At 37.9% G+C, this 27,081-nt stretch overlaps 1 protein-coding gene across 2 annotated transcripts in view; it reads right to left on the reverse strand.

Moving 5' to 3' along the window:
* The window catches only part of LOC124229701 (ubiquitin-conjugating enzyme E2 E2), a 342,728-nt gene that overhangs the window by 70,959 nt on the left and 244,688 nt on the right, over positions 1-27,081 (reverse strand). For both annotated transcript variants that reach the window (XM_046645032.1, XM_046645035.1), the window contains exon 4: positions 7,076-7,208. In XM_046645032.1, coding sequence (XP_046500988.1) covers positions 7,076-7,208 — 133 coding nt within the window. The remainder of the gene's footprint in view (positions 1-7,075; positions 7,209-27,081) is intronic.

Below are 27,081 nucleotides of genomic sequence, written 5' to 3' on the forward strand. Positions count from 1 at the left end.
TAGAATTAATTGATATCAGAGTGTAAAATCTAAGACGTGTTCCTTCTTTCAGAGTTAAGCGCAATTTAAATTTTCTCTATAATTGGGGAATGAAAGGTTCAGTTTAGAACTAGGTTTAGATGCCAGTTCTTCTATTTCCTATGTGATCTCTGTGCCTCTTAACTTGCATGGGCCTCAGTTTTCTGATCTATGAAGTGGGGAGGTAATGAATATTGTCTCTATGGCAAAGTTGTATGAATTAAGTTAATTAACATATTTTTACTGAATGCCCACTGAATCGCCAGGCATTGTTCTAGGTGCTGGGAATACAGAAGTGACATCAAAACAGATAAAGTCCCTGTGCTCTTGGAGCTTACATGCTAATCGGAGAAAAGGAAATATAATAAACTCATAAACAGAAGTATATAATACAAGGAGGGAGAAGTGCTATGGAGAAAAATCAAGTGTAGCGTGGTGGGGAAGCTCATAGGGAGCACAAGGTGGTTGGGAGTTGTCACACAAGAGATCTCTGAAAAGGTGACATCTGAGCAGGCACCTGAAGGGAGAAACGAAGTAAGCCACGTGAATTCTGGGGGAAGACAATGCAGGCAGCAAGAAGAGCATATGATAAGGCTTGCAGAAGGAGAATGTTTAGAGCATTTGAGTCAAGAGTGATAGCTGGTGATTTTGAAAAGTATCTTGTGAACAGGGTAATCCTATAAAGTTTTGTGTAATTTTATTCAGTGAGCTGGGAATCACTGAAGGGTTTTGGGCAGAAAATGGACACGATCTGACTTACAATATAAAAGGATCATTTGGTGTTGGGGTATACATTGCAGGGGGGATAAGGCAAAGGGTGACTTGGTCTAGCTAGGTGGTGTGAGAGGAGTCAAGGATGACTGCAAGGTTCTTAGCTTTAGCAACTAGAAGAATGGAGTTCCCATTCATTGAGATGGGGAAGACTGGAGGAGCTGGTCTGGCAGGAGTGGGGTGGGGTTGTGTAACCAATAGTTTGGTTTTGGGCCTGCTAAGTTTGAGGTGACTGTTGGATGTACAACTGGAGATGTCAAAGGCAATTCAATACATATGAAAGCACTTGATCCATAGTCAGGCTTTACATGAATGTATGAACTCATGTCAAAAACAAGTTAGTTCATGTTACTCCATGACAACTGTGTGTTCTCTCCCCAAGGCCAGAGTAAATGAGTGGGCAGTCAGGTTTACACATGTAAACCATTGCTCTTTCTGAAAATCCTGGAAGACACTGCCAACTTTCTTCTTTGAGCACTAGCAGAAGCAGTAACAACAAAAATAAGTAAATAATACTAACCTAGTTGGAATAAAATTGTGGAACTCCCTGTTGAACTTTAGTCATAGATCTCTCTCTGGCTTTCAAATGATGGATATCACTGCTGCTACTATAACTAATTAGCTACTTTATTCATGATTAGCCTTGACCTGCCAATTTAAGGTTAAAATCTAATGAGGATAATAAAATGAAGATTTTGAAAATCTGATGGACCTAAATTATCTATTTCACTGTCTGAAAGCAGTTAAGACCTTTCCTATTAGCTGACATTTCATTAGTAAGCAATCCATAGTAAGATTTTATAAAAACAAAATGTACTTGCTCTGAAATGATCTCTACATTAAGATTTATTTTAAAATGTATTTGCTAAAATTTTTGATGAATTTGTAATAAAAAGCTTTTAGATATTAATAGTAAGGAGTTTTTTTTTTTTCTGCTTTATCTCCGCAAACCCCCCTTGTACATAGTTGTATATCTTAGTTGCAGGTCCTTCTAGTTGTGGGATGTGGGATGCCGCCTCAACGTGGTCTGACAAGCGGTGCCATGTCCGCGCCCAGGATCTGAACCCTGGGCTGCCGCAGCAGAGCGCGTGAACTTAACCACTCGGCCACAGAGCCGGCCCCATAGTAAAGAGATTCTTTTCTCACACAAATACCTCTATATATGCACATAGATTTTTTCCTAAAACATCTTAGGCACAAGTTTTATCATTCCTTTTTGGAAAATATCTGCTGGAAGATACTGTCTTGCCATTACCAAAGAAAATGATGTTTTCCACTCACAGATATGAACATTGACACAGCATGTCTGTCTTGTGCATAGCTTGCCTGAGATACTAAAAATAACTAACTAACATGCTTGATTCTCCTACCTACCTGCTCTTAAATCTGTTTAGAATGCTCGTTTTTTTTCATAAAATATCCAGATCCTCAGAGAGACAGAAAAATTATGAATAGCCTACCTCTACGTATTTCTACTGTAAAAACAAAGATCTGATCTGTCACCTAATATGATTCCTTAGTTAGGATGTATATCATTAGAATCTCTGAGACACAAGACATTAGACAGAGGTTGTCACAATATTTTCAAAGCGTTTTTAGTGGGAAAAAAATAATATAGTAATAAAACGTATTCCATTATTTTGTTTCTGAATTTTTCAAGTACGCTTGTTAATTTTATTTAGTGTGAGATTTTCAAGAAGAAACACTTTCATATTATTCACAAAAAGATAAATAATTGGACAAGAGTGTACATGAAAACTACTCCACATCTCAAATAAATATAGTAGTCAAATAAATATAAATTAAAGCAACCATGAGACACCAGTTTTCATCTACTGGACTGGCAGAGATTAAAAAAGACTAGGAATCCTCAGACTGCAAGAAGTGCAGGGAAGTACTGTACTATCAGATGTTGGTGGCCACGATGTAAATTGATACAATGGTCCTAGAGGGCAATCTGTCAACCTTCGCCAAAATTCTACAAATGTGTGTAGTAAACCCATCTACCCAGAAGTTCCATGTCAACAAATTTAACCTCAGGAAATAATCATGCATGTATATAAAATACCTGCTTATAAGGATGTCCATCACATCACTGATTACAATAGAAATACTGGCAAGAGCTTAAATGACCAATCACAGGAAATTAATTAAATTTGGTATATTTATATAACGGAATACTATGTAGCCTTTATAACTGTAATGCAGTTATATGTTTATTGCAAATATATATGTATAGTGTTGGGTGAAAATATAATGGTAGGTAAAAAAGTAATTCTGAAACCATGGGGAACATGGCCCAATTTTAAGGCATATATATATTTGTGTGTATGCATACAAACACATTTATATGTATTTACATACATATGCACAGAATAAAAATCTCAAAAGAGATATACAAACTGGTGTGAATAATTAATTTTTGGGTTAGGATTATAGATAAATTTTTTCCTTTTGCTTATCTGCAATTACTTCTTATTCCATAACAAATATGTAGATTCCGTAAAGTTAAAAACATTAAAATACTTACACATTAAACTTTCAAAATAAAAAAGTATAGGTTTTGAGCACAGGAATAATTATCTATAATATGAATAAGAAAATGTAATCCCCAATAAGCTATAAAGCAATTTCTATGTTACAAAGAAAGAGAGATCTGAATTATAATATTAAAATGTATGTCTATACTGGAAAAGAAATACAGTATTAAAAAACTTTGGGACATACCAGCAATTTATTATGCTTTTCTTTTTGGCCATAACATAGCATTCCCAGATAAAGTTTAATTAAACAGATGTTTTCCCAGAGAAATAATATTATCATTGGTGGTTATGTATTCAACGAAAGACTTGGCATCAGATACTTCATATAGAATTAACAATGTCATACCAAAAAAATGCTGTAGATTTAGTAAAAGAGGCATAAACATATTGATTTTATAAGAAAATCAATGTACTAAAAATTGTACTGAGATACAGCATTTGAAAGTACAACTTGTACTTGAAATTGTACTTGTATTTAAAACTAGTATACATACTTAATTAAAAACTGTTTCACTTGCTTTATTAGAATTAAGGTGGAATCTGGAAGAAATTATTGGAATAGCTCATCTCTGACTTTGAAAGATTAGTTACTAGAGTGCAGGATGTCCAAATTGATGAAGCCCAAATCCCAAAAAGTTCCTGTGGTGAGAGGTGGCATCCAAATCCCTCCGCTGACCTTTAAGCACTCTGTCTGAGCACTAGTGTTTAAAAGTCCTCACTAAGGACTCCGAGTATGAGAGTTTTGGAAAAGTCATCTCACGGATTCAGTCATGCTATAGACTAATCTTATGGTATGGATAGTCGATAACCATTAGATAACCAATCACATTTGGGGGCCTCTGTTCCACCAACAATTCTCCCTGACACCTACAGCTGTTCTGGTCCTTTCTTCACAGTAATGGGAAATGTTGCACGAATTGAAATGCGTGGATAAGGTCGTTGGGAAAAGAACAAAGGATGAAGGCAACAGAGAAAAAAACCAAGACTTAACCCCACAAATGGCCTATTTAGGGTAATAGAAGACTTGAAAGGCATGGGCATGGTACTCTAAAACTATTAATAATAAAAGTCTTTCTTTTAGTTAACAAGACACCCACAAACTTTTTGCCCTGAGAATAACATACCTGTCCATAAAATTTGATTTCTAAAACTGATAAAGTAGGTAGTGATAATTTGCTTTGAAAAACTTCCCACAAGTTTCTAATAAATGGACATTTAAATTGTGATTTCAGTTAGCAAAGATTGATCTTTATTTGTCCCAAGAGACTGTCTAATCAAATAATTTTTGTGGAAGGATTTAATTTTTTTTGTTTTTACCCTTGACAGGTACTAATCAGCTTTTTTTGGGAACACTCTCAGTAAAGGGAAGCTCAGTGTCTCAGAAGTAGAGCTATTCAAAGCAGACTGCCCAGCTATGGGTCAGATTTTCCTCACACAGAACTGAAATCTACTTCTCTGTAACTGACACCCTCCTGCTTCTATTTCTGTCCCATCCAGCCATCCAGGATAAAGTCTAACCCCAACCCACACCACAGTTCCTGAAACATTTGCGGACAGATATCACATTCCTCTTATGTCCTATTTTTACTAGTAAACATCTCCAGGGTAAATGTGTATAATTCACTGGAAACTACATAGTCCTGCAGTCACAGTTCAGCAGATTTTTGGTTGTCTATTATTGGCAAACCTCATCTAAGTTTCCTCATCTGTGAAAGGGAATATCCTAGCCTTCCTAGGGTATTTTGGAGAAGAGATGAGTTGGCACAGCTGATGCCCACAACAGTGCTTGACTCAGTGAAGAAACTCAAGAATGTTAATAACTCTCTCTCTCCCCAGCATATTCCTGTTTGTCCTTAAAATGAGAAGTTTAGAGGTGAATGAGGCACTCCAGATACAATGTGACTGGTTCAGAGTTCTGGAGCTTGTATTCCCGAAAATGTCTCCTGAGGCTTCAAGAACCTCTAGTTCCCACAGAATTTTAGTTAGCCATAAGCCCACCAATTTTATTTATATGAAAATAAAGTAGGTTTCTCTTTCCTATCTTGTATCATGATTTCTTTCTGATTCTCAATGAAATGCCACACACGTAGTGGGTGTTAAATTCCATCTCGTTAGTTTTGGCTCATCCTTCCAGTTCATTGAGGCCTTTTTGGAAATGGAATTATTTTATCTAACTTATTAGTTCCCCCTTCTAGCTTTGTTTAATCTACACATTTCTGTCACCCAAAACTTGGACACACCCGCACATTTTCTGAGTGGTATATTTCATAGAACAGACTACACCAGACTTACACGCAGCACAACTGCCTGATTTGAGTTTTCCCTCCTCTTCCCTACTCTGTACTTCCTTTACTGAAGAGGCTGTCAGAGAAAGGTCCTCACATCACTGGCAGTGTAACAGGTACTCCAGGTGATTTATGGGCTGGTCCAAAGTAGAAAGAAAAGACATAAGGTTCCCATCCGGTAAAAGAAGAAATTAAGTATTAGATACACTATGGCCTCGTCACTGAAAACCTACCAAATGCAGCTCTGGGTGAACATCAGTGCCACCAGTCCTGGCAGCTTGGATAAAATTTATAGTGTAAAGTAGAAAGGAGCATGGGCTTTGGAGCCAGATTTCCTGGGTTCAAATCCTGACACCACTACTTGCTTGCTGCAAAATGCTGGGTAAGTTACTTAGTTTCTCTGTGCCTTGGTTTCCTCTTTGGTAAAATTATAGTTATTCCTTTTTTCTTTGATATCAAAACAATATCCAAGCACCAATGGAAAGGAAAAAAGAAAGGAAGAGAGAGGAAAGAAAGAGTAAAGGTGAGAAGGTGGGAGAGGAATTACAGAAAGTTATGATGAAGGTACCCTCTTATTCTTGCTTTTTAAAATTGTTTACTCCAACCTACAACTCAAATAAGTTTTACTTCTCTCTGCACTGGGAGGTTAAGTCGGGTCAAATGAGAATTCTTTCTTGATGGCCAAAACACAGAGTCAGTGTCTTCAGGGTCATTTCCTTTCCAAAGTGGAAAACAAATTTAAACTTGTCAAATGACTGACTTAAGTCAGTAGAAAGGACTGTGAAGAATTCTTAAGGTATATAATCTTGTCTTAAATAAGTGCAAATTCTCCCATGTTCTGATTACACAGTACTCTTGCAATTTCTTCAGTCATTTACATATGACCTTTCATTAATTAATCATTTATATTAATGGACTATTATAAATACTTCCTTAGTGAATTTTCTTAGCCTCATTTTTAAGTATTTGTGGTCAAACTTTCCATTCTAGTGTGTGTGTACTTCATGTGAGCAGCTGAACCATGAGGCACCAAAACTCAAAGCTCCATTGCTAGTGCCATAACCCTCACCTTGGTGGGGCTCTCTCCTCCTTTAGCCTGGCTCCAGCTTCACACTGTATCTGGTTCTCTTGGCTCTAGGGCTGGCACTTGCACAACCTCACTCCCCTACTTCCATCCCTAACATGCTGTCTTATGTTAGATTAAAACACATACCAGAGAAAGGAGACTCTGAGAGAGAAGGAGAAAAAAACAATGCAGTATGAGTAAAGGGCTGGCATGGGGGAATAATTTATAATTTTTCACATTCTGTTTCCTTTTACATACAATCAGCCCTGGGAAGCTGTCTATGTTAACAGAATAGACATGCACTCCTACACATGTATATTTAAGAATATGTATATGTGTATACATATACAACAATACATATTGCTAAAAACGGATGAATACTTCATACTGACCTTAGGGGGTTTAAACGGATAGTCTGGTGAAAAGGTAATGTCAAGAAAGAACACCCCTCCTTCATAGACAGATCCTGGGGGTCCCAATATAGTTGACCTCCATTCATAAATGTTGTCTCCTTTGGGTCCAGCACTGAAATAAGACATACAAATGAAATGTGCTTAGAGATTATATAAAGCCTGAAATTAAAAAAAAATCTATTTATGGTAACAGTAAATCGAGCAATTTCATGAAAACACAACAAAGTTAATAGGTTAATTCTACATGATGACTCATGTCAATATCATCAATATTCTATAAATGAAATATGTTGGTACTACTTAATAAAACAGAACCAAGAAGATTCCGTTTTGCCATTCACAACCCTAAACCTATGGAACAAAAGATTCTAAGGGCCATAGGTCAGAGGCAGGAGCACAAATATTTAGTAAAGCACAAAATTATTTGTGAGGTCCTGAAAAGAGTGATATAGTCAAAGGGTCAAAAAGAGAGATTTTCAAAGCCAGAAGGGCTGCTAGAGAAAAAAAACCAGTCTAATTCCTTTATTAAGAACTGAGAACACAAATGAGGTTCACGGAGATCAGTAAACATTCATTATCCATAAAACTCAGCCCAAGTATCATATTTCATCTAAAATCTCTTTTTTCTCTCTCTGCCCAAAGAATCTCTGCCTAGCCCTCCACCCCCCACGTCACAACTAGTATGGTCTGCCAAAGATAAGATTATCATTTTGTTTTATAACTGTTTTGCAATGTTTATTTTTTCTGTCCCTCCCTAGAAGTTCCATGGGGAACAGATTTTTGCCTTGATTTTAGTGCCTAGTAAGTAAATGTTTGTTGGATGATGATGGATTAATAGCAAAGAAAGGGATGCCACATGGCCACAAGCAGCAAACATATACCTTAGTGTCAGAGAAACTAACTGAGGAAAATAAGGCCCACACAAGCCACCTGAATTGTATTCATTCTCTTAGGTGAACAGAACAGCAAAATGAGATTTTAATTTAGTTTTTCAGTGTTCTTTCTGCTACATCAAGCTGATACCTACATCTAATAGCCAGAAATTCTCCTCACACCTGTAGCAAAGTGGGCAATCCTGTTAAGGTGCTTGGGAAAGATTTTATCATCAATAAATATTTAGCTTCTATTCTCTCATTTCAAAATTAGTTTATATCTACAAAAAATTCACTGTTGAGCAGTGTATCAAAAAGCATGCATCTTAACCAAGTTGGGATTATTCTGGGAATGCAAGGATAGTTTAATGATAAAAAATTATTACTGTAATTTACCTCACTAACAGATTAAACTAGAAAAAAATGATAATCTCAATAGGTTCAGGAAAAGCACGAAATAGGCTTTGACAATAGCCATTTATGATAAAAACTCTTAGCAAAATTGGAATAGAAGGAAACTTCTTTAACCTGATAAAGGGCATCTACCAAAAACCTCACAGCAACTAATATATTCAATGGTAAAATATTAAAAGCACATGCTTTAAAAAACTGAGGAGGGGCCGGCTCCATGGTCGAGTGGTCAAGTTTGTGCACTCCGCTGTGGCAGCCTGGGGTTTCGCTGGTTCGGATCCTGGGCTCGGATATGGCACCGCTTGTCAGGCCATGCTGAGGTGGTGTTCCACATTCCACAACTGGAAGGACCCACAACTAAAAATATACAACTATGTACCAGGGGTCTTTGGGGAGAAAAAGAGAAAATAAAAAATCTAAAAAAAACAAATAAACTGAGGAACCAGACAAGGATGTCCACTATATCCACTTCTAATCATCATTATACTAGAGATCATAGTCACCAAGGTATAAAAGACACAAAGGAAAAAAACAAAAGGTATATGGATTGGCATGGAAGAAATAAGACCATTAGCATTTGCAGTATTTAGGTACACAGAAAAAAACTCTCAAAATCTATATACAAATTATTAAACTTAATAAAAGGGGTTAGCAAAGAGGGTGGATAGAAGATCGTTATGCAAAAATCAACCGCATTTCAATACACCAACAAAATTAGAAATGTAATTTAAAATACCTTTTACAATAGTATTAATAATATAAGGAACCTACAAATAAATTTCATTAAAAATATCTAAGATTTTTACGGAGAAAATTATAAAACTTATTGAAATACATTCTGTAGGATTAAACAAATGGAGGGAGATATCAAGTTTATGGGTAGAAAGACCCAGTATCCTATGCATGTCAATTTTCCTCAAATTGATCCAATGTCAATTCCAATCAAAAGTCTAACAGATATTTTAAAAATAAAACTTGAGGGGCTGGCCTGGTGGCACAGCAGTTAAGTGTGCACGATCTGCTTCAGCGGTCTGGGGTTCGCCGGTTTAGATCCTGGGTGTGGACATGGATGGCACTGCTTGGCAAGCCATGATGTGGTAGGCATCCCACATATAGGGTGGAGGAAGATGGGCATGGATGTTAGCTCAGGGCCAGTCTTCCTCAGTGAAAAGAGGAGAATTGACAGAAGTTAGCTCAGGGCTAATCTTCCTCTAAATAAATAAACAAACAAATAAAACGTGACAACTTGATTCTAAAACGTTTGGAAGCGCAAAGAAACTCCTCAAATTGTTCCATACACATATGAAAATATAATACATGTCAGAACTGATGGGGCTAAGAAAACGGTTTCCGTATTTACAAAATAGAGAAATTGGATTTCTACTTCAATAAGTATACCAAACTCTGTTGCAGATGGATTAAGCACTTAAATGTAAAAGTCTAAAGTTACAGAGTTTCAGAGTTTGACTAAAGAGAGTGACAAGTCACAAACTGAGAAAAGATATTTGGAACATATAAAATTGACCAGATTCTAATGTCCAGAATATACTAATTGCTATGAATGAGAAAAAGACTATGAATAAGAAAAAGACTAACAATCCATTAGAAAAGACATAAATAGGCATTTCAAAAAGAGGAAACATGAATGGCCAATAACCTTACGAGAAATGCTAATCTCATTAAAATTAGGGAAATGGAATTTAAAACTACAATTCAATATTATTTTACAAAATACATAGGCAAAAATATTTGCCTGACAAAACCAAGTGTTGATGAGGATATGGAAAATCAAGAACTCCTATGCATTGCCGATGAATGTGTTCAATCACTTTGGATAAGAATGTGGACTTATCTAGTGAAGTTGAATATATACACTTCTACATTACAACACAGCAATTGCGTTCCTAGGTACCTTCCTCAGAGAAATTCTTACACGTGTGTACACAAGACATATACACGAATCTTCACGGAAGCACTATTTGGAACAGCAAAGTTGGAAACAACACAAATGTCCATGGAGAGAAAAATGGATAAATTTCACCTAAAGGAACACTATACAGCAATGAAGATATATAGATTAACTTGGATGAGTCTTAAAAATATCATATTGAACAAAAAAGCAAGTCTAAAAAGAATATATACAATATGATACTGTTTCTACAAAATTTAAAAACAAGCAAACAAGAAGTTACATTGCTGAGGGATACATACATATGTGGTAAGGCAAGAAAATGAATGACAACAAAGTTCAAAAGAATTGTTTCCTGGGTGGAATCAGAGGGTGGAGGAGTAGTAGACAGGAGAGTCAAAAGTTCTGGTAATGTTTTCTTCTCAGTATGTATGGTGGATTCAGGAGTTTTGTGTTTTATTAGTAGTCCCATAACCTATGTGTTAGAAAAAGTATCTAAAAATGTTATCTGAGAACAGCAAGTTGCAGCATATGTACAGTGTGATCCTACTGTATAAAATATAAACAAAACAATATTTTATATTGTTTATGGATACATATCTAAGTCAAAGTCTTTTAAGAAATGAATTGAAGAAACGAACTGCACAACCATGGCCATGGTTGCCCAAGGAAGAGAGAAAAGGTAGAGTGGAGGATGGGAGGAAATAAATCTGGAGACGGGGAATGAAGGAGAGATCAATTTTCTCTCTAGTGTTTGATTTCTTATTTAAAAGAAAAGATTAAGTGAAAAACTAAGGTAAAATCACAGTTAGCCAAGTTTTTTGCAAGTGTTGAAATATACTGAGAAGCAGTGCTCTAAGGGACCAGAATACTGCATTCCTGCCCCATCTTCCCCTCTATCTACCTCTCCTGAAGCTGACAGACAGAACAGAGTCAGGCCAGATGACAATAAAGCTTTGGCAACAGCCCCTTGCTGCCAGACAGGCTCACTCATTCAGATGAATAATACACATGCTTATGCCCTGAGCTATAATTAGACCCAATATGAATAGATAAGTTTATCAGAAGGAAGAGCTTAAAAGTAAATTATAGGTTTGTAGTTACATTACTTCAAGGCAGATGAAGAAATCTAGTTTAAAAAATACACACAGGAGAATACAGTTATGAAACAATGTGCACAGACACATTTCCCAAATAAGAAGATATAATTTCTCTGAGCTACTTTGATAAATTTTAAGGTGATCTTCCACGAATGATAATCATAGCTATATAATTAGGCTAAATAAGGAGTCACCAAATAGTGCCACCAAAGAAGGAACTCAGAAGGAGAAGGCAGGACATACTAAATAAAAGTGGGCAATGTCTTTAGAAAACTGACATTCAATTTGTGCCCATTCCAAGTTTTACCTGGCTCCCAGTCAAAACTACAAATTTCATTGGTTCTTTGAAGTCAGTCAGCTGTCTATGCAGTTATTAACAGTGGATTAAATAACATAGCTAACATTATCACTCTCAGTTGGTTTATGCTTTCAAAATGTGTCTTTTTAAGAAAATACTAGTAGTAACAAACTATCTGGAAAACAGATTGTTTTAAAATGCATTTAAAACTAGTATTACCTCCCTAATACATAGTTTGAGTCTTAGCAATCTGGCCTCCTCTCTCATCTTAGAAATGGGATGTCTGCACCACTTGCAATCCCAAAGCTTACAGCAGTGGCTCTTGAACTACACAGCCCTCTGTCTCACTCCTACTTTGATATATGTCCCAGTTGAGAAATCCTGGTATAAAAGTTCAGAACTGTGATGTACAATATGGTACATGCAGCTACTGAGCACTTGAAAAGTGACTAGTGCAAACTGAGATGTGCTGTAAAGGCAAAACGTAAAATATTATCAAATTTCTATAACAATCATTACTTTTTGTTAATTACACATTGAAATGATAATATTTGGGATATATTGGGCTAAAAATATACTAAAATGAACTTCATCAACTTCTTATTTCTTTTAATGTGGCTACTAGAAAATTTAAAATTACACAGCTCACATATTTCTATTTGACAGTACTATTTTAGAGCAGCGCTGTCCAATAAACCTTCTGTGATAATGAAAATGTTCTAGCTCTTATCCCTACCCAAAATGGTAATCACTAGCCACACGTAGCCATTCAGAACTTGAAATGAGGCTAGTGAGAATGAGGAAGTCGATTTTCAATTTCACTTGATGTTAATGAATTTAAACTAAATAGCTCCATGTGGCTAGTGGTCACATATATTGGACAGTGTAGATCTAGAGACTCTAGCAGCCCATACCAACCACAATATTTCTTTATATGTTAGAATTATTTGGGTCTATACAAAAGAGAAGAAGGGACTTTTACATACTTTGGCTCAAAGAAGCAGATGCTGCAGACTGTTTTATATTTTTAGTGATTGCTTCGCCCTTAAGTTGATCAAATAAAAGTTGGTGGGGGCTGGCCCGATAGTGTAGTGGTTAAGTTCGTGTGCTCTGCTTTGGCGGCCCAGGGTTTGTGGGTTTGGATCCTGTGCACAGACCACTGCTTGTAAAGCCATGCTGTGGCAGCAGCCTACATACAAAAAATAGAGGAAGACTGGCACAGATGTTAGCTCAGGGCCAATCTTCCTCGCCAAAAAAAAAAAAAAAAAAAAAGTTGGTGCCAGAGAACACTTGTATCATAGAGGGGGTGCTGAAGAACATGAATAGGCTTTGACCCATACCTGCCTGTGTGAATCCTAGCCCTGCCACTGAAAATCTCTACGACACTGGTAAATATGCAATCTTTCAATGCCTTAGTTGCTTCATCTGCAAAATGGAGCAACCTCATGGAGCAACTGTGAAGTTTCAGTAGAACTGTACTCACAGAGCTTGGAAAACGGGGACTTTAAGGGCCCAAATAGTAAGCTTCCAAATGTTAGCTACTATTGTGGTTGTGGTTATGCCTTGTGGATGATACAGAAGTTCACCAACACACTCAAAAGGTTAACTGTCTGGTGATTTTATACGAAGAGCTTCAAGACCCCAGGACTAGAAAACAGGCTACCAAGACCTGTGCATTAATCATCATCATCATCCTGCAACCCAGCCTTATGACGTGTACTTAGATAGGGAAGAACTTTGGAAATTATCAGAATTCATAGCTGCTACTCTCAGGAAATCCAATTTTTCACTGAATGGAATGTTTATTTAACATCAGGATTTTTATTTATATGAGATTATTAAGCAATGTTTTCCCACTTGCAGTATTCTTAATGATCAATATCGTTATTTTTTTTAATTTTCAGATTTTATTTTTTAAAGAAGAAAAACAACAGAGTTCAATTTCAAAATAAAATGCAATTAGATAAATCTGTTAAAATGCAAATATCAGTTAGCAAATTACAAATTAGTTGAAGGCCCAAAGTTGCTGCTTGGAGAAATCCTGTTGGAGAAGCGTTACAAACTGTGTTCAGCTTTCCATGCTGCTGCCTACAGTGAATGAGCCCTTACATATATATGAAGTATTACACATTTACAATAAAAATGCTGAAAAGGACTAAGCACTCCTTGTCTTTAACATTACAAAATGCTTTAAATATACCTGAATACTTTCAATGTGCATGCCACAGTTATGACTCTAAGACTAAGAGTTTTGGCCGTGTCTGCTTCTTTTTCGTTTAACACTGATTCTGAGAGAGGTGAAGAGGAAGGATGCGCAGGCAATGTGGGGATCCTGGCTCCAAGACGATTTCTCAGGAGCTCTAGCAATCCCTGCTTTTATGTCAGCCTCCATGTAGCTGAATTCATCCCTTCTAGAGGGGAGGCACAGTGTTAACACACAAATGATACGTTGCACCTATGTCCAAAGTCCCTTTACAAGTAAATAGCTGCAGGAATACTGAGCTTCAGGCTTACAAGGCAAAAATGTATGTGTTTCTCTAGTGTCAGACTGTAAGGAAAGGGTAGTTCCCATCCCTTAAAAGAAAATATGGGGGCCGGCCCTGTGGCCCAGTGGTTGAGTTTGCCCACTCCTCTTTGGTGGCCCAAGGTTTCGCCGGTTTGGATCCTGGGCATGGACATGGCACTGCTCATTAGGCCACGCTGAGGCGGCGTCCCACATGTCACAACTAGAAGAACCCACAACTAAAATGTACAACTATGTACTGGGGGGATTTGGTGAAAAAAAGTAGGAAAAAAAAAAAAGAAAAGAAAATATGGCCCAGATCAGTTACAGATAAGGATAGCAAAAACGGCAGTTGAAGAGGGGAAATGCCACCAAACTGCCTGAATGAAACGAGAAAAAACATGTGGGGGTGGGGAGATTCAAGGAGGAAATTGTTTCCAAGTGTTCTCAAAGCCATGGGCTGACCTATTTGTTGCTAAATCCAACAGAGCTTTTTGTCTTCATTTTACCGAAACTCTCTGCAGCTTCCACCCTGATTCCTGAAAAACTCCCTTCCCCAGGTATCTCTCCAAGAGCCTCCCTCTAATTTAGGCTACTACTCCAATTCTTCTGTTTTCTTCCACGACACCTCTTGAATATCTGCCTCCCTAAGGGTCTCTTCCCTCAGCCACCTTGTTCTCTTGCCTTCGTTCCAGTGAGAAATTTTCTCATTATCCACCTTTGACAATCAACCTACCGAACACTTACAGAGTCTCTAGTCTGGTCAGAAACCTGAGAGTCAGCCTTGACTATGCTTCCTCCTTCTCTCCTCCTCTCAATTCCCCCAAATCTTACTCCATAATATCTCTGTTGTCTGTCTACCAGCTGCATGAGCTGTCACTCAGACGACGGCACCAGCATCGTCTGTGGCTTCTCTGCCTCCAGTCTTGCTTTCCTCCAATCGCACCACCAAACTGCAGAGAGGACAATCTCTAGAAAATCTTTTAAACAGGAACTTTTGTTTCCCTGCTTTCTCTGACTTCTTAATACCTTCAAGATCAAGTCCAAATTCCTTTGTAGCATCCAAAGTCTTTCACAAAGATCTGGCTCCAGCTTACATCTCTGGCTTCATCCCTCCCTCTCCTCAAACTCCATTCTCCAATCATACTTGAATGACTTGAACTTGCAAGGGAGCTGGGCTCTTTACTGCCTACTGGCTTTTGGATTAGATGCTCTGCAGGTCTGAGCATTCTATTCGTCCTTTAGGCCTTATCTGCATTGTCCTCCAGGACATCTTCATTAGTCCCAAAGGTTAAGTTCTTCTTTGGAAGTGGTAACATTCTATGCAAACACAGCATTATAAAAACAGTTATTTATGGGGCCTTTAATACTAGGGAAAGAAGGAATACTAAGCAACAACATTATCTAGATCACACGAACAAAGAACTCATTCTGATAGTGAAAGGGCATCTCCTGTGGCCAAGAAGGTGTTGAGAAAACAGGCCAGGATCATAGCTCTTGAGAAGACAAATGGAGAATGGAACTCCTGAGGTTCCCTATGTTTGTATCCAGTAATATTTTTAAAAAGACCAATGCCATCAAAGTGTACTATAACATCTTAGGAAGTTAGGATATAATGGTGCCAATAGAAAAGACCCATTTCATATACTAAGCTCCAAGCAGAACTGGATGTTAAGATTTCCCCCTGCAGTGGCTGGCCCTGTGGTTGAGTGGTTAAGTTTGCGCACTCCACTGCAGGCGGCGCAGTGTTTCGTTGGTTCGAATCCTGGGCGCGGACATGGCACTGCTCATCAAACCACGCTGAGGCAGCATCCCACATGCCACAACTGGAAGGACCCACAACGAAGAATATACAACTACGTACCGGGGGGCTTTGGGGAGAAAAAGGAAAAAATAAAAATCTTAAAAAAAAAAAAAAAAGATTTCCCCCTTCATACAGTTTCTTTCTAGTCCTTATGGGTCTGGTCCTTATTCTTGAAGAATTCTAAGAAAAAAAATTATTTTATACTTTTGGTCAATGAGTGCTCAATAAATGGGAAGAATTTCTATACCCTCAATCATACTTTCCAGATTTGAGATGGACAGATGAAAAAACAAATGATTTCATTTGACTATACTTATCTTTTACCAAATCTTACTTTACAGTTACTACTGTCATCTACTTTGTACCCTTTGTTAACAGTGTCAACAACTTGGCAGAGAGGAAGAAATGGGAGGAAAAGAGGATTTTAAACAAAAAATAATACTGCTTAATAATCATAGTACTTTCTTTTCCCAGGGAAGGTAGTAGGCTAGCAAGATAGTACACTCAGTGAGTAAACTAGTCTTCAATAAGTTATTGAGGAAGGAAGATTCCCTAGGTAAGTTTATGACATCTTAACCTTCCTTGCCTCTTTCTATATTATGTATAGGGGTGTGTGCGTATTTATTTTTCCCAGTGTGTGATATAGCTCAGTGAGTGGACAATTTTGCAACAGATTTAAAACTTTAAGAGACATAACTGCGAAACAGTGAGCAGAGAGAAGCAGAAAAACTGTGAAGCAGGAAGGAAGACTACAGGGAAAAACTATATAATCTTCCTTTTCTTTCTGAGCTACATTTGTTCACGCGTAAGCACAAAGATAAGTCACAGAATCAAAAAGAACCAAATCTTATTTTATGTATGTGGGTTGTTATAAATTTGTTTTTAGTGCTGTCAAGTCAATTCTGAACCCTAGCAACTCTGTGCAAAGCAGAGCAGAGCCCTGCTCGATCTTTATGTGCCCTCCTCTCACCTTCCAACGCTACATCAGACAATGCTCCACTGCTATTCACAGGGTTTCATGGCCAATCTTCTCAGAAGTGGGTGGCCAGGTCCTTCTTCCTAGTCTGTCTTAGCCTGGAAGCTCCACTGAAACCTGTCTACCATGGGTAACCCTGCTAGTAATTGAAATACCAGTAGCATAACTTTCAGCATCACAGTAACACACACCTACTATAGTATGACAACCAACAGACAGGTAGTGTAGGTCCCTGACTGGGAAACAAACCCTGGGCTGCAGAGGTGAGAGTGCTGAATCTTAACCACTAGACTATCAGGGCTGGCCTGTTAGAAATAAGATTACAATTATAAAGACTTTAGAAATCATCTAGCTCAACTTCTTCATAACACAGAAGTAAGCATTAGAACTGGACTGGAATTCCACTGAGTTAGACAATTAGGCATAAAAATCAATCAGACTTACTTAAAATACTAAATTATAGAATTTTTAATCCTTTAGTCAGCTGAAAGGACTCCAGAAATAAGTTAATTGAGTTATCCTCAGCCTTTTTTTTCCTTTTCAACATACTCTCTTCTTGCAGAAAAAAGTGATTCTTGGCATGTATATGGGGGAGGAGGAAGGGAAAAGGAAGGGATAATATGAAAAAATGAAAAGCTCCTCCCCCACTGAAAATCATTTCTATCCAAAGCCTTCATTTCAAAAGCGATAAAATTGGGGGCCGGCCCCGTGGCCGAGTGGTTAAGTTCACACCTTCTCCTTCAGCGGCCCAGGGTTTCGCCGGTTCAAATCCTGGGTGCGGACATGGCACCACTCATCAAGCCATGCTGAAGCAGCATTCCACATGCCACAACTGGAAGGACCTACAACTAAAAATACACAACTATGTACCAGGGGGCTTTGGGGATAAAAAGGAAAAATAAAAAAAAAGTGATAAAATTAAAGGTCCACAAAATGAAGTGCTTTGCCCAAGACCACACTCACAGAAGAAAAGCTGAGCTCTCTGATCCTAAGAAGAGGCTTTTACTACATCACAACTGCTGCCAATTCAGATATGAAGATTCAACTGGAAAAACTGTATGGTTAACATTTTGATAAACTGCCATGTTTAAGATAGGAGACCAGAGATCAAGACCACTATCTGGGTTTTCTTTTACCTTTTCATTCTGGGCATGCTTCAAGGAGCAGATTCAGAAGTTTGGTCAACAGCCATTTTTACTTCAGCTACCAAATTCCTTTTTTTTTTTTTTTTTTAGCTTTTCAAACTAGAAATAGTGATCTTTGACTACTCTCTTTAGTCTGTAGCAAACCTACCACCTCTTGCAACACTGCTTTTATTGTCTACCTCCCACCCCAACTCTCGTGATTTTTCTCCATTCTCTGTGAGAAATGAAAAGAAAGGTACTCAGGGCTTCCAGAATCAGCCTCTCTTATCTGTACTGTAAGAACAATTTTGGCACCTCGAGCTAGCCCACATAGCAAGTAACGTTTCTTTATTATTTAAAATTTCCCCCACACGTGTTAGACAGGAAGGCTGTAGAGCTCTAACGTGTGTACTGATCTTACGGGCAGGTTAAACAAGCTTTTGACAAGAGTGCAAGCCACTGCTGCCCCTACACAGCTTTCAGGAAGCCACATCCCCCTCAACACTTTTTAGTTCTCAAAAATGTTCACACTCGTAGCAGAAAGAACATAAAGTTCCCTGGTATCATTCCAAATACAGCTTTATTACTTTCTAACATTTATACTGTATCAAAGTAAAAATTCCATTTGAAAGTTAAGATTTGTTTACTAGTAGTATACAGAGTTGCTATCAAGGCAAATTTGTTTCCCAAGTAGGTTAATAAATGCCTCCAATATACTCAATACACTTTTCATTAGCTGAGAATATCTTTTGTTTCTTGGATAGGGAAATGGTAAACAATTTCTTCATACAGCTGCCCATCTTACTCCAAAAAAGGTCAGCTGTGACATCCTACAACCTGCGCGATTTTTCTTTGTATCCCTGACACTGCTATCTGCCTCCAAGACCCATCGTCACTGTTCTCTTCCACCAGGCTGCCTGGAGGCCAAGGTTAGCACAGAGGAGGGAGAGGAAACAAGTCAACCAGAAGACTAACAGCGAAAGTGAACTGTACGTGCACTTAATAAAGGTTTATGGAAAAGCAATAAATAAACATCTTTAGAAAACAATAGTCTGTTAGTATAGCATAGTGGTAAGCAAGCAGGCTTCAGCTCAAGAGAGCCAGGGTCCGAATGCCAGCTCTGTCACTTACTATGTGACTTAAAGTTAGTTATTTAACCTCTTGCTGTCTCAGTTCCTTCATCACTGAAAGAGAGCTGATGTGAGCACTAAATGAGTTAATATATGTAAAGAGCTTAAAACAGTGTTTGGCTTACAGTACAGCCTATATATATTTATGCTATTATTATTATCAGGAAAGTGAGTGACTACTAGGGTTAACTCAAGTTCCTGAAGCTCACCTCTTCTTCTACCCCAGGACTCAAGACACGGAAACAGAAAGAGTTTATCTTAGGGGCTCTAATTTCCCTTTTCTATCCCTGCTGTATGACATCTTGTATGGTAATCTCTCTCTCTGCCCCCCATACTTCTCTCCATTAAATACTGAGCTCAGGAAAGAAACTGACCAATGACTGATAAGTTCCACCTTTCTTGGTTTAAAATTCAGTAAAGAATAGCTTCAGTTTTACATCTTGCATCCTATAACAACATAGGAGACAGCACCAGGCCAGGTCTATAACAGTGGCTTTAAAATTCATCCTCTCACCTCCAGAATACACACACATTACCACTTCAACAAAAACAAATAAAACATAGAGACACTTTTTCCCCCAAGTTTAGGAGAAGAAAGGCTAAATGTCAGCCCTGTGGGGAAGAAAGGTGCTAGGTGGCTGAAACAGACTGTAAATAATAATCCAGCACTAACAGACATTGATTGATTGTCAATATGAGCTGGTGTTTAGCAAACTTAATTCAAAACTTCTCTATGATTACTTCAGGAGATCAAGATCTCCACAAGATAAAAATACTGGCAGTAGGGTGCTGAGACTTATTTTCAATAGTTCCCTATCTTTTCCTCATGGCTTACTATGTGTAGGGCACTGTACTATGATCTGGGCAAAACAAAAAACCAGTCCTGATCCCCAAGGGGCTTCCCATCTGGGCCACATGAGAGAAGGTAAGATGAATGTACTCCATGGGATTCAAAATCAAGATGCCATGGGAGCCCTGTGAAAATAACTTTGTTTCCTGCTGGGTGGGCTTCCTTACAGCATGGCAGTACCAGACCTCATTTCAGCAGTGACCAAGTAAAAGAAACATCACACTCTCTCAGGGTAAGCATGTGGTCTGAGCACATCCCACAGGTGGTTCTGACATGAACTGCACCTTCTCTAGGGAAAGCTTTTATAAAAGGATGGCAATTAAGCTGTATTGGAAAGATAAAGTAGATTTCAACAGGTAGAGGAAGATGGGGCATAACAGGTTAAAGGCATTGCATAGAAAAAAAGCTGGGAGGAACAAAGCAGGTACCCTGCTGGGAGAACAGCAAATATGCCAGGTGACTGAGGTTAGGTAGGAGAGGGCCTGAAATGCCACGATAAGAGAGTTGGAAATGTATTCTGGAGACCTGTGGTTTTCAAATGTGTTGCTTCTAGGAGCTGTAGGGCTCCAGTGTGGTCTTTGGGATCACTCATCTCTCTGCTCTCTCCTCACATGATATGCAACCGGAAAAACTCCACTTAGTTTTCATATTATACACACACACACACACACACACACACATATTCAGCACATGATTTCTTTGAATAAAGGCAGTCCAGTGTTTAAAAAACAAGTTTCAACTGCTTATGGAACTTCAAAAAAAAAAAAAGCCTGGGTCCTACCCAAAACCAATCGAATCAGAATTCAGCGAGCACCTGGGATGGAGAACCACAAACACAGACTATGGAGACACTGAGGGCCTGAAAGCGTGGTTCAGACAGGAGTAGCCTTACGCAGACCCACTGAATCAGATTTTACGTTTTTTAAAAGATCTACAGGTGACTGCTATGTACATAAAATGTTGACAGGCACTGACAGGAGGTTCCAAGTAGGGATCACACAGTGAAATCTATGTGATGTAACATCATCCATCATATACTGAGCATCTCCTATATGTCAGACATACCTCTCTGAGCATCAGATAAGTTGTCTTATCTATAAAAGGGAACATTATTTACCTTGTGGGGCTTCACAAGAATTAGATATATATAAAGTGTCAAGTACAGTGGGCTGGCAAAGAGTGGGTGTTTTAAAAAATGGTAACTACTACTATTAACACACATTGCTTCAAATTATTACCATTCTGCAAACTTACTGTCATCTGGAACTAAGGCTCAAAGAAGTTTAGTGGCTTGACAAAGCTTACACAGCAAATGGTGGAACTGAGTTTCAAACCTAGGACTGTCTCATTCAAAGGCTCATCTTTTTACCCAGAAAACACTGACAACAAAGCTTACCACAGACCGGAAGCAGGAGAAACAGAAGACATGGCAGCACTGATAATAAACTAAATGGCACCAGCAGTAGCTCCCTACATTTCTGTTTAAGAGACTAGAATTAGCTAAAATTACAAATAAGTACAACAAATAAAAACAGATTAGAGGTATTATGGTTTGAAGAAAACATGTAAACCCTGACATCATGTAGGCACTTAGTTAACAATATTTATATAATAATATTTAGTTACTATTTAACAATATTTAATCTCTGGATAGGTTTATAGAGTTCACAAAGCACTTTCATATGCATCATCTTCTTTACCCTTCACCACAACTATGTGAGACGGGATTATTATTTTCAAATGAGTTCACTCCATTTACTTTCATCCTCCTTCAATCCCTATTTAATCTCATAAACCTGGATTTCCTAATAACTTACAGTGGCTTTCATGAAAGCATCAGGCTTGTGTTAAAAAAAACCCACATTTTCGATGACATGCAGAGATTTTATCTCCTATCCTTCTTTCTTCCCTTCAGCCCCTCAGCAAAGGTCAGAAGATAGATGGGTTTTTTGGTCAAAGGGAGTAAGAAGACGGCAGGTAGCATAGGTCTGTCTATCTTATCTGCTCCACAGACAAGGGATGGAAGGTACTTGACTGAGCTCTGGGGGCTCTTGGCAGAAGTGCTGCCCCAGCTAGAGATGAGTTTTTAATAAACCAGCCAAACAAAACACCCTGGTGAAGAGAGAATCGGTAACCAAACAAGACTAAGAAGTTACTTTTTGGCTTTTGGTGTAGTCACAAAATCTATTGATTTATGCCTTTTACGCCCCCACATTATTTGTGCTAATATTTCTACCAGGCATCCTTAAGAATCTACACGATTTCTGATTCCACAGCTATAAAGAATACACTTGGGCCAGTCCAGTGGCATAGTGGTTAAGTTCACATGCTCTGCTTTTGTGGCCCAGGAGTTCACGGGTTTGGATCCTGAGTGTGGACCTATACACCGCTCATCAAGCCATGCTATGGTGGCACCCCAAATACAAAATAGAGGAAGACTGGCAACAGATGTTAGCTCACGGCCAACCTTCCTCACCAACAAAAAAACCCCAAACAAACACGTTTTTAAAAGGGAAGTAAATGAAAGGCTCTAGAAACATTTTGTTCCTCACAACACTCACAGGGGTGGAGTATATGACAGCTCTTTCATACTGGTTAGTTGTCTAAGGACAGTCCATTATGCCCTTGCTTTCATGTGAGATTTTGCAGTCTGCCCTTGTAAAACATTTACAGAAGTGACTTTCAGCACTCAACGTGGTGATCTAATATTATACAAAGTTCATTAGTCACGGTATCTACATCAATTTTCTACAGAAGCTATGATTACCTTTCAGATTTCAGCCACTGCCTTCTCTCTTTGTAAGCAAAACAAACATAGATTTTACCGAAGATCTGCTACTTAAGAACCACCAATTTGTAGTATCCCTTAATAATTCCTGTCAGTGTAGGCTATCTTTGAGGGATTTAGTGGTTTTTGCTTTTGGCAGCGCTGCACTGGTGGAAATAACTTGCGCTGCCCATCCCCATCTTACAGTGTCTGCTAATATGTAGGGTTGTTGGCTGCCAAGCAGATTTAATTTACCCACTTCTCAGTTTGCATTAACCTCTGAATAATAAAGCACAGCTGAGGCTGCTGTAAGAAACAAACCGAGGAATGAATAATTAAAGACACCTTCTCAGCTTGGAAAGACCAAGCCCTAACTATTATTGGAGCTTTAATTGTGACTGAACTAAGCATTAAAAAGGCTAATTGTATTCTTTATAAACCGAAACAAATGCTAAGGACATAGTGTGACTACAATATACGTAGTATATGAAAAGCAAAGCTCTGGAAGTACCCAGTAATTCGTTCAAATAAAAAAGTAAAAGTAGCCTGATTCTACAGAAAAAAACTGCTTCTAAAGATGGGCACTCTTATTGTCTACATAAAAAAAATTGCTACCACTTATAAAAAGCTATTATTCATTTGATGCAGGTGGACTGGCTGGAGTACCATTTGAAGGGATAGAAACGTTAAAGCTGAAACAAAAGGCTGAGAATAGAATATATTACAGGAAAACCCTATCTTCTTTGAATCCGCCAAATGCTTATGCCAGCTGGGATTTTGCTTTGCTTTTGATGGATTTAATTTTCCTTTGGGCACCCAAACCCAAACTTAACTGTCATATTTATGTGTTAAGATCACAAAACAGTCATTGATATTTTATATACTTGCTAAAATGTTATTGGTATCTAATATCATATACAAACCAAAGAGTACCCTATTTATCTGAATATTTGGAAACAATGATTTCTGTTTCTAGAATTTCAACAAAGGCCAGAACATACCCATAAATCAAAGAGAACAGTTTCTCCCATTACTGATGTTTAATTTTGCCTACACTAGGGAAGTTTGTTCTTATGCTTCATTTTATTTTGCTAAATATGAGGCCTTTTCCTTTACTTCTGTTCAAAAAACCATATTGTTGGTGCCCTTCTGATAATTACCTTTCAGTTACTGGAAAGTTAGGGGGGTAGAAATCTTTTTTCTGAACTAAGCAATTTTATAGCTTTCAAAATGACTTTTAGTTTCCATTTTTATGCTTCTTTTGGTTCTCTGAATCTTCTCTAATCGTTTGCATATCTAACTTCAAGATAAGTCTCTGCATATAACAGGTAAAAGGATGACCAAAAGAGAATAGAATTGGATTTGCTATTTTAGTAAAGACAAATTTCTCATGCAGGAGAATAGAAATACTACTTTTCTGTTCTTGCAGGTTGTATTTTTAATATCTTCCTATCCCACATCAGTTTTTGATGTAAGAAAACTACCTGCTGGCTTATAGTGAACTTGTTTCCCCACTGGGACTAGCAATCTTTCAGTTCTATTTGTAATTAGCCACCATTGGATACAGTTGTTCTCATTACTCGTTCCTTTAGAACATCACTATACCTTTGCCATCACCCTCTAATTATCAGGTATTTGTTAAATTTCCTTTGGTGTTTGGTCCATTGCCTTTTTCTTAAAGTTAGTCATTTTGTAACACTTGGTTTCACTCCAAACCCAGCAAAATAAATGATCCCCACCTCTGGTTTCTCACAGGCTCTGACTTCTATCTTTATTACAGCACTTATCTCAGGTTAGGCTGTCTTCTGCCTTTAGCAGACTGGAGTGCCTTGGGGGAAGGTATGGTGTCTTACTCATCTTTGCATCCTAGGCATCTGTAACAGTGTCTGGAACACAGCAGATACTTTTTGATTCAATATGTGAATTCACAAATAACTGACACTTGTAACACTGACCAAAAAGTGCTGAGGGCAGAGTAAATACTGAATAAATACACGGTTAACTTTTTTGGGGGGTGGGGTGGTGGGGTGATATTTTTAAAAATAACCTTCTTATTTTAAAAGTTTTAGATTTATAGAAGTGTTGCAAAGAAAGTACAGAGTGCTCATATACCCTACAGCCAGTTTCCCGTTATTAATATCTTACATTAGTATATTCGTCACAATAAGCCAATATTGACACATTATTTTTATTATAAACTAAAGTCTACATCTTAATTTTTATGTAATGTCCTTTTTATGTTCTAGGATTCCAAAATTCAGGATACCATATTATTTAGTAGTCACGTCTCCTTAGCCTCTGTTCTTTTATTTATTTATTTTATTTATTTTATTTTTTTGAGGAAGATTAGCCCTGAGCTAACATCTGCTGCCAATCCTCCTCTTTTTGCTGAGGAAGACTGGCCCTGAGCTAACATCCATGCCCATCTTCCTCTACTTTATATGTGGGATGCCTAGCATAGCACGTCCTGCCAAGCAGTGCCATGTCCGCACCCGGGATTCCAACTGGCTAACCCTGGGCCGCCGAAACAGAAAGTGTGAACTTAACCGCTGTGCCACCGGGCCAGCCCCTAGGCTCCGTTCTTTTAAAAAAGCAATAAAATAAAAACTTAAGTTGATAAACTGGGTGATGTGTATATGGAAACACTGTACCATCTCTGCAACTTTTCTGTAAATCTAGTTATTCTAAAATAAAAAGCTAATTAAAAAATTGATATTGAGAATGACAAGGACAATATCTTTCTTGGGTTTCTTGTAAAGAAAATTCCTATATGTACAAATGTTCAGCTTGCACATATGTTGAAGTTTTAAATGAAAGTATATGATTACTCATCGCTCTACATGGAAAGTTTCCCCAAATACTGTCACATGCTTTACATTAGCTATACCCTTGTTTTATTAATGACACTGGTAATATGATACTGCTCACCAACAGTATTAGTAAAGTATCAAAATTGAAAATCACCTGCTTTTTAGGGAGGAGAGATGTGGGGAGAGGTGAGAGTGGAGACATTTTGACTGGATCTGTTCTAAGACACACTCAAGTGAAAGTGTCCAAATTCAGTTTTCTTGATCCTCTGCTCCCAAGCCCTCAATCACTCCACGGTATATTAGTTATTTATCACTTTACTAAGCTCAGTGAAAAGAGATATACAGTAAAAGAAAAGTTAGCTGGGATGCCAGTAGCTACTTTCCAGTGCATTAGATCATGATATTTTAGTAACTTAAAATAATTTTACAAACCCATCTCCCCTCTATCCAAAGACTACAGAGGGGCTGTATCATTCAAGATTTGTCAATTGAATACTCAATATGTCAACTGAATACTCAAGAGAAATGATACAAAAACCCTAGAAATAGTTTAGATTTGGTCAATGGTCACTTATCAATTCTTTAGGCTATGTCACACTCCAAATTGTCCAGATGTCCATTCCTGTGACTTTCTGTAAATAAGCAGTGGAGAACGCATCACTGACATCACCATAGCTCCAATATAACTACTGATAGTAAAACCACTTTTTAGCACAGCAGTCCCAAAGTATCTTCTTTCCTTTTTATATCTGCCTGTCAAATGTCTGTCCATAGAGATATAAAGGAGATCAGTATAGAAGGGAAATGAGAAAGAATATAAGTTTTGGGGAGAGATCTGTTAAAGAAATGGGACTGACTGGGCAAGTTACTCCAGCATACTGGTGTATCTGACCATTTATCCCCTCATTTACTCTTGGGAATATACACACATAGGAAAAGAAAGAGGAAAAGAAAGGAAGAGAGAAAGAAGGCAGTGAAAGGTAAAAGAAAGATAAGGAAAAAAAACTGGAGTGAAAGAGAGCTGTTTGGTACCACTAAAATGTGATATGCACACATTTAGTAGTACAATTTACTACTATATTTTAAAAAGAATTGAATTTCCTCATCGTACTCCAGTTCAAGCCCTGATAAATATAAAACCTAATTTTGTTTAGATAAAATACATTGTAATAATATATAAAAGGAGAGCAGCTATTCAACAACAACCATCTGAAGAAGCTGGGTAAGACTGCAGGATGGAGGCAAAAAATGATTGAAAATTACCCAGTTGTAGAATGTTTATTTTAGTGAATGGACCCAAAAGCAGAGCACATAAGTTTCACATGTTTCTCAAAGATAATACATACAAACAGTAAACTGCTAGCTAAATAGTAAGATGACACTTATTATGCTATTTTGTGGGCATACTTGACTTCCTTGAACTATCCTCCA

This window comes from Equus quagga, chromosome 1, assembly GCF_021613505.1.
Source record: "Equus quagga isolate Etosha38 chromosome 1, UCLA_HA_Equagga_1.0, whole genome shotgun sequence".
In the NCBI taxonomy this organism is placed as follows: domain Eukaryota; kingdom Metazoa; phylum Chordata; class Mammalia; order Perissodactyla; family Equidae; genus Equus; species Equus quagga.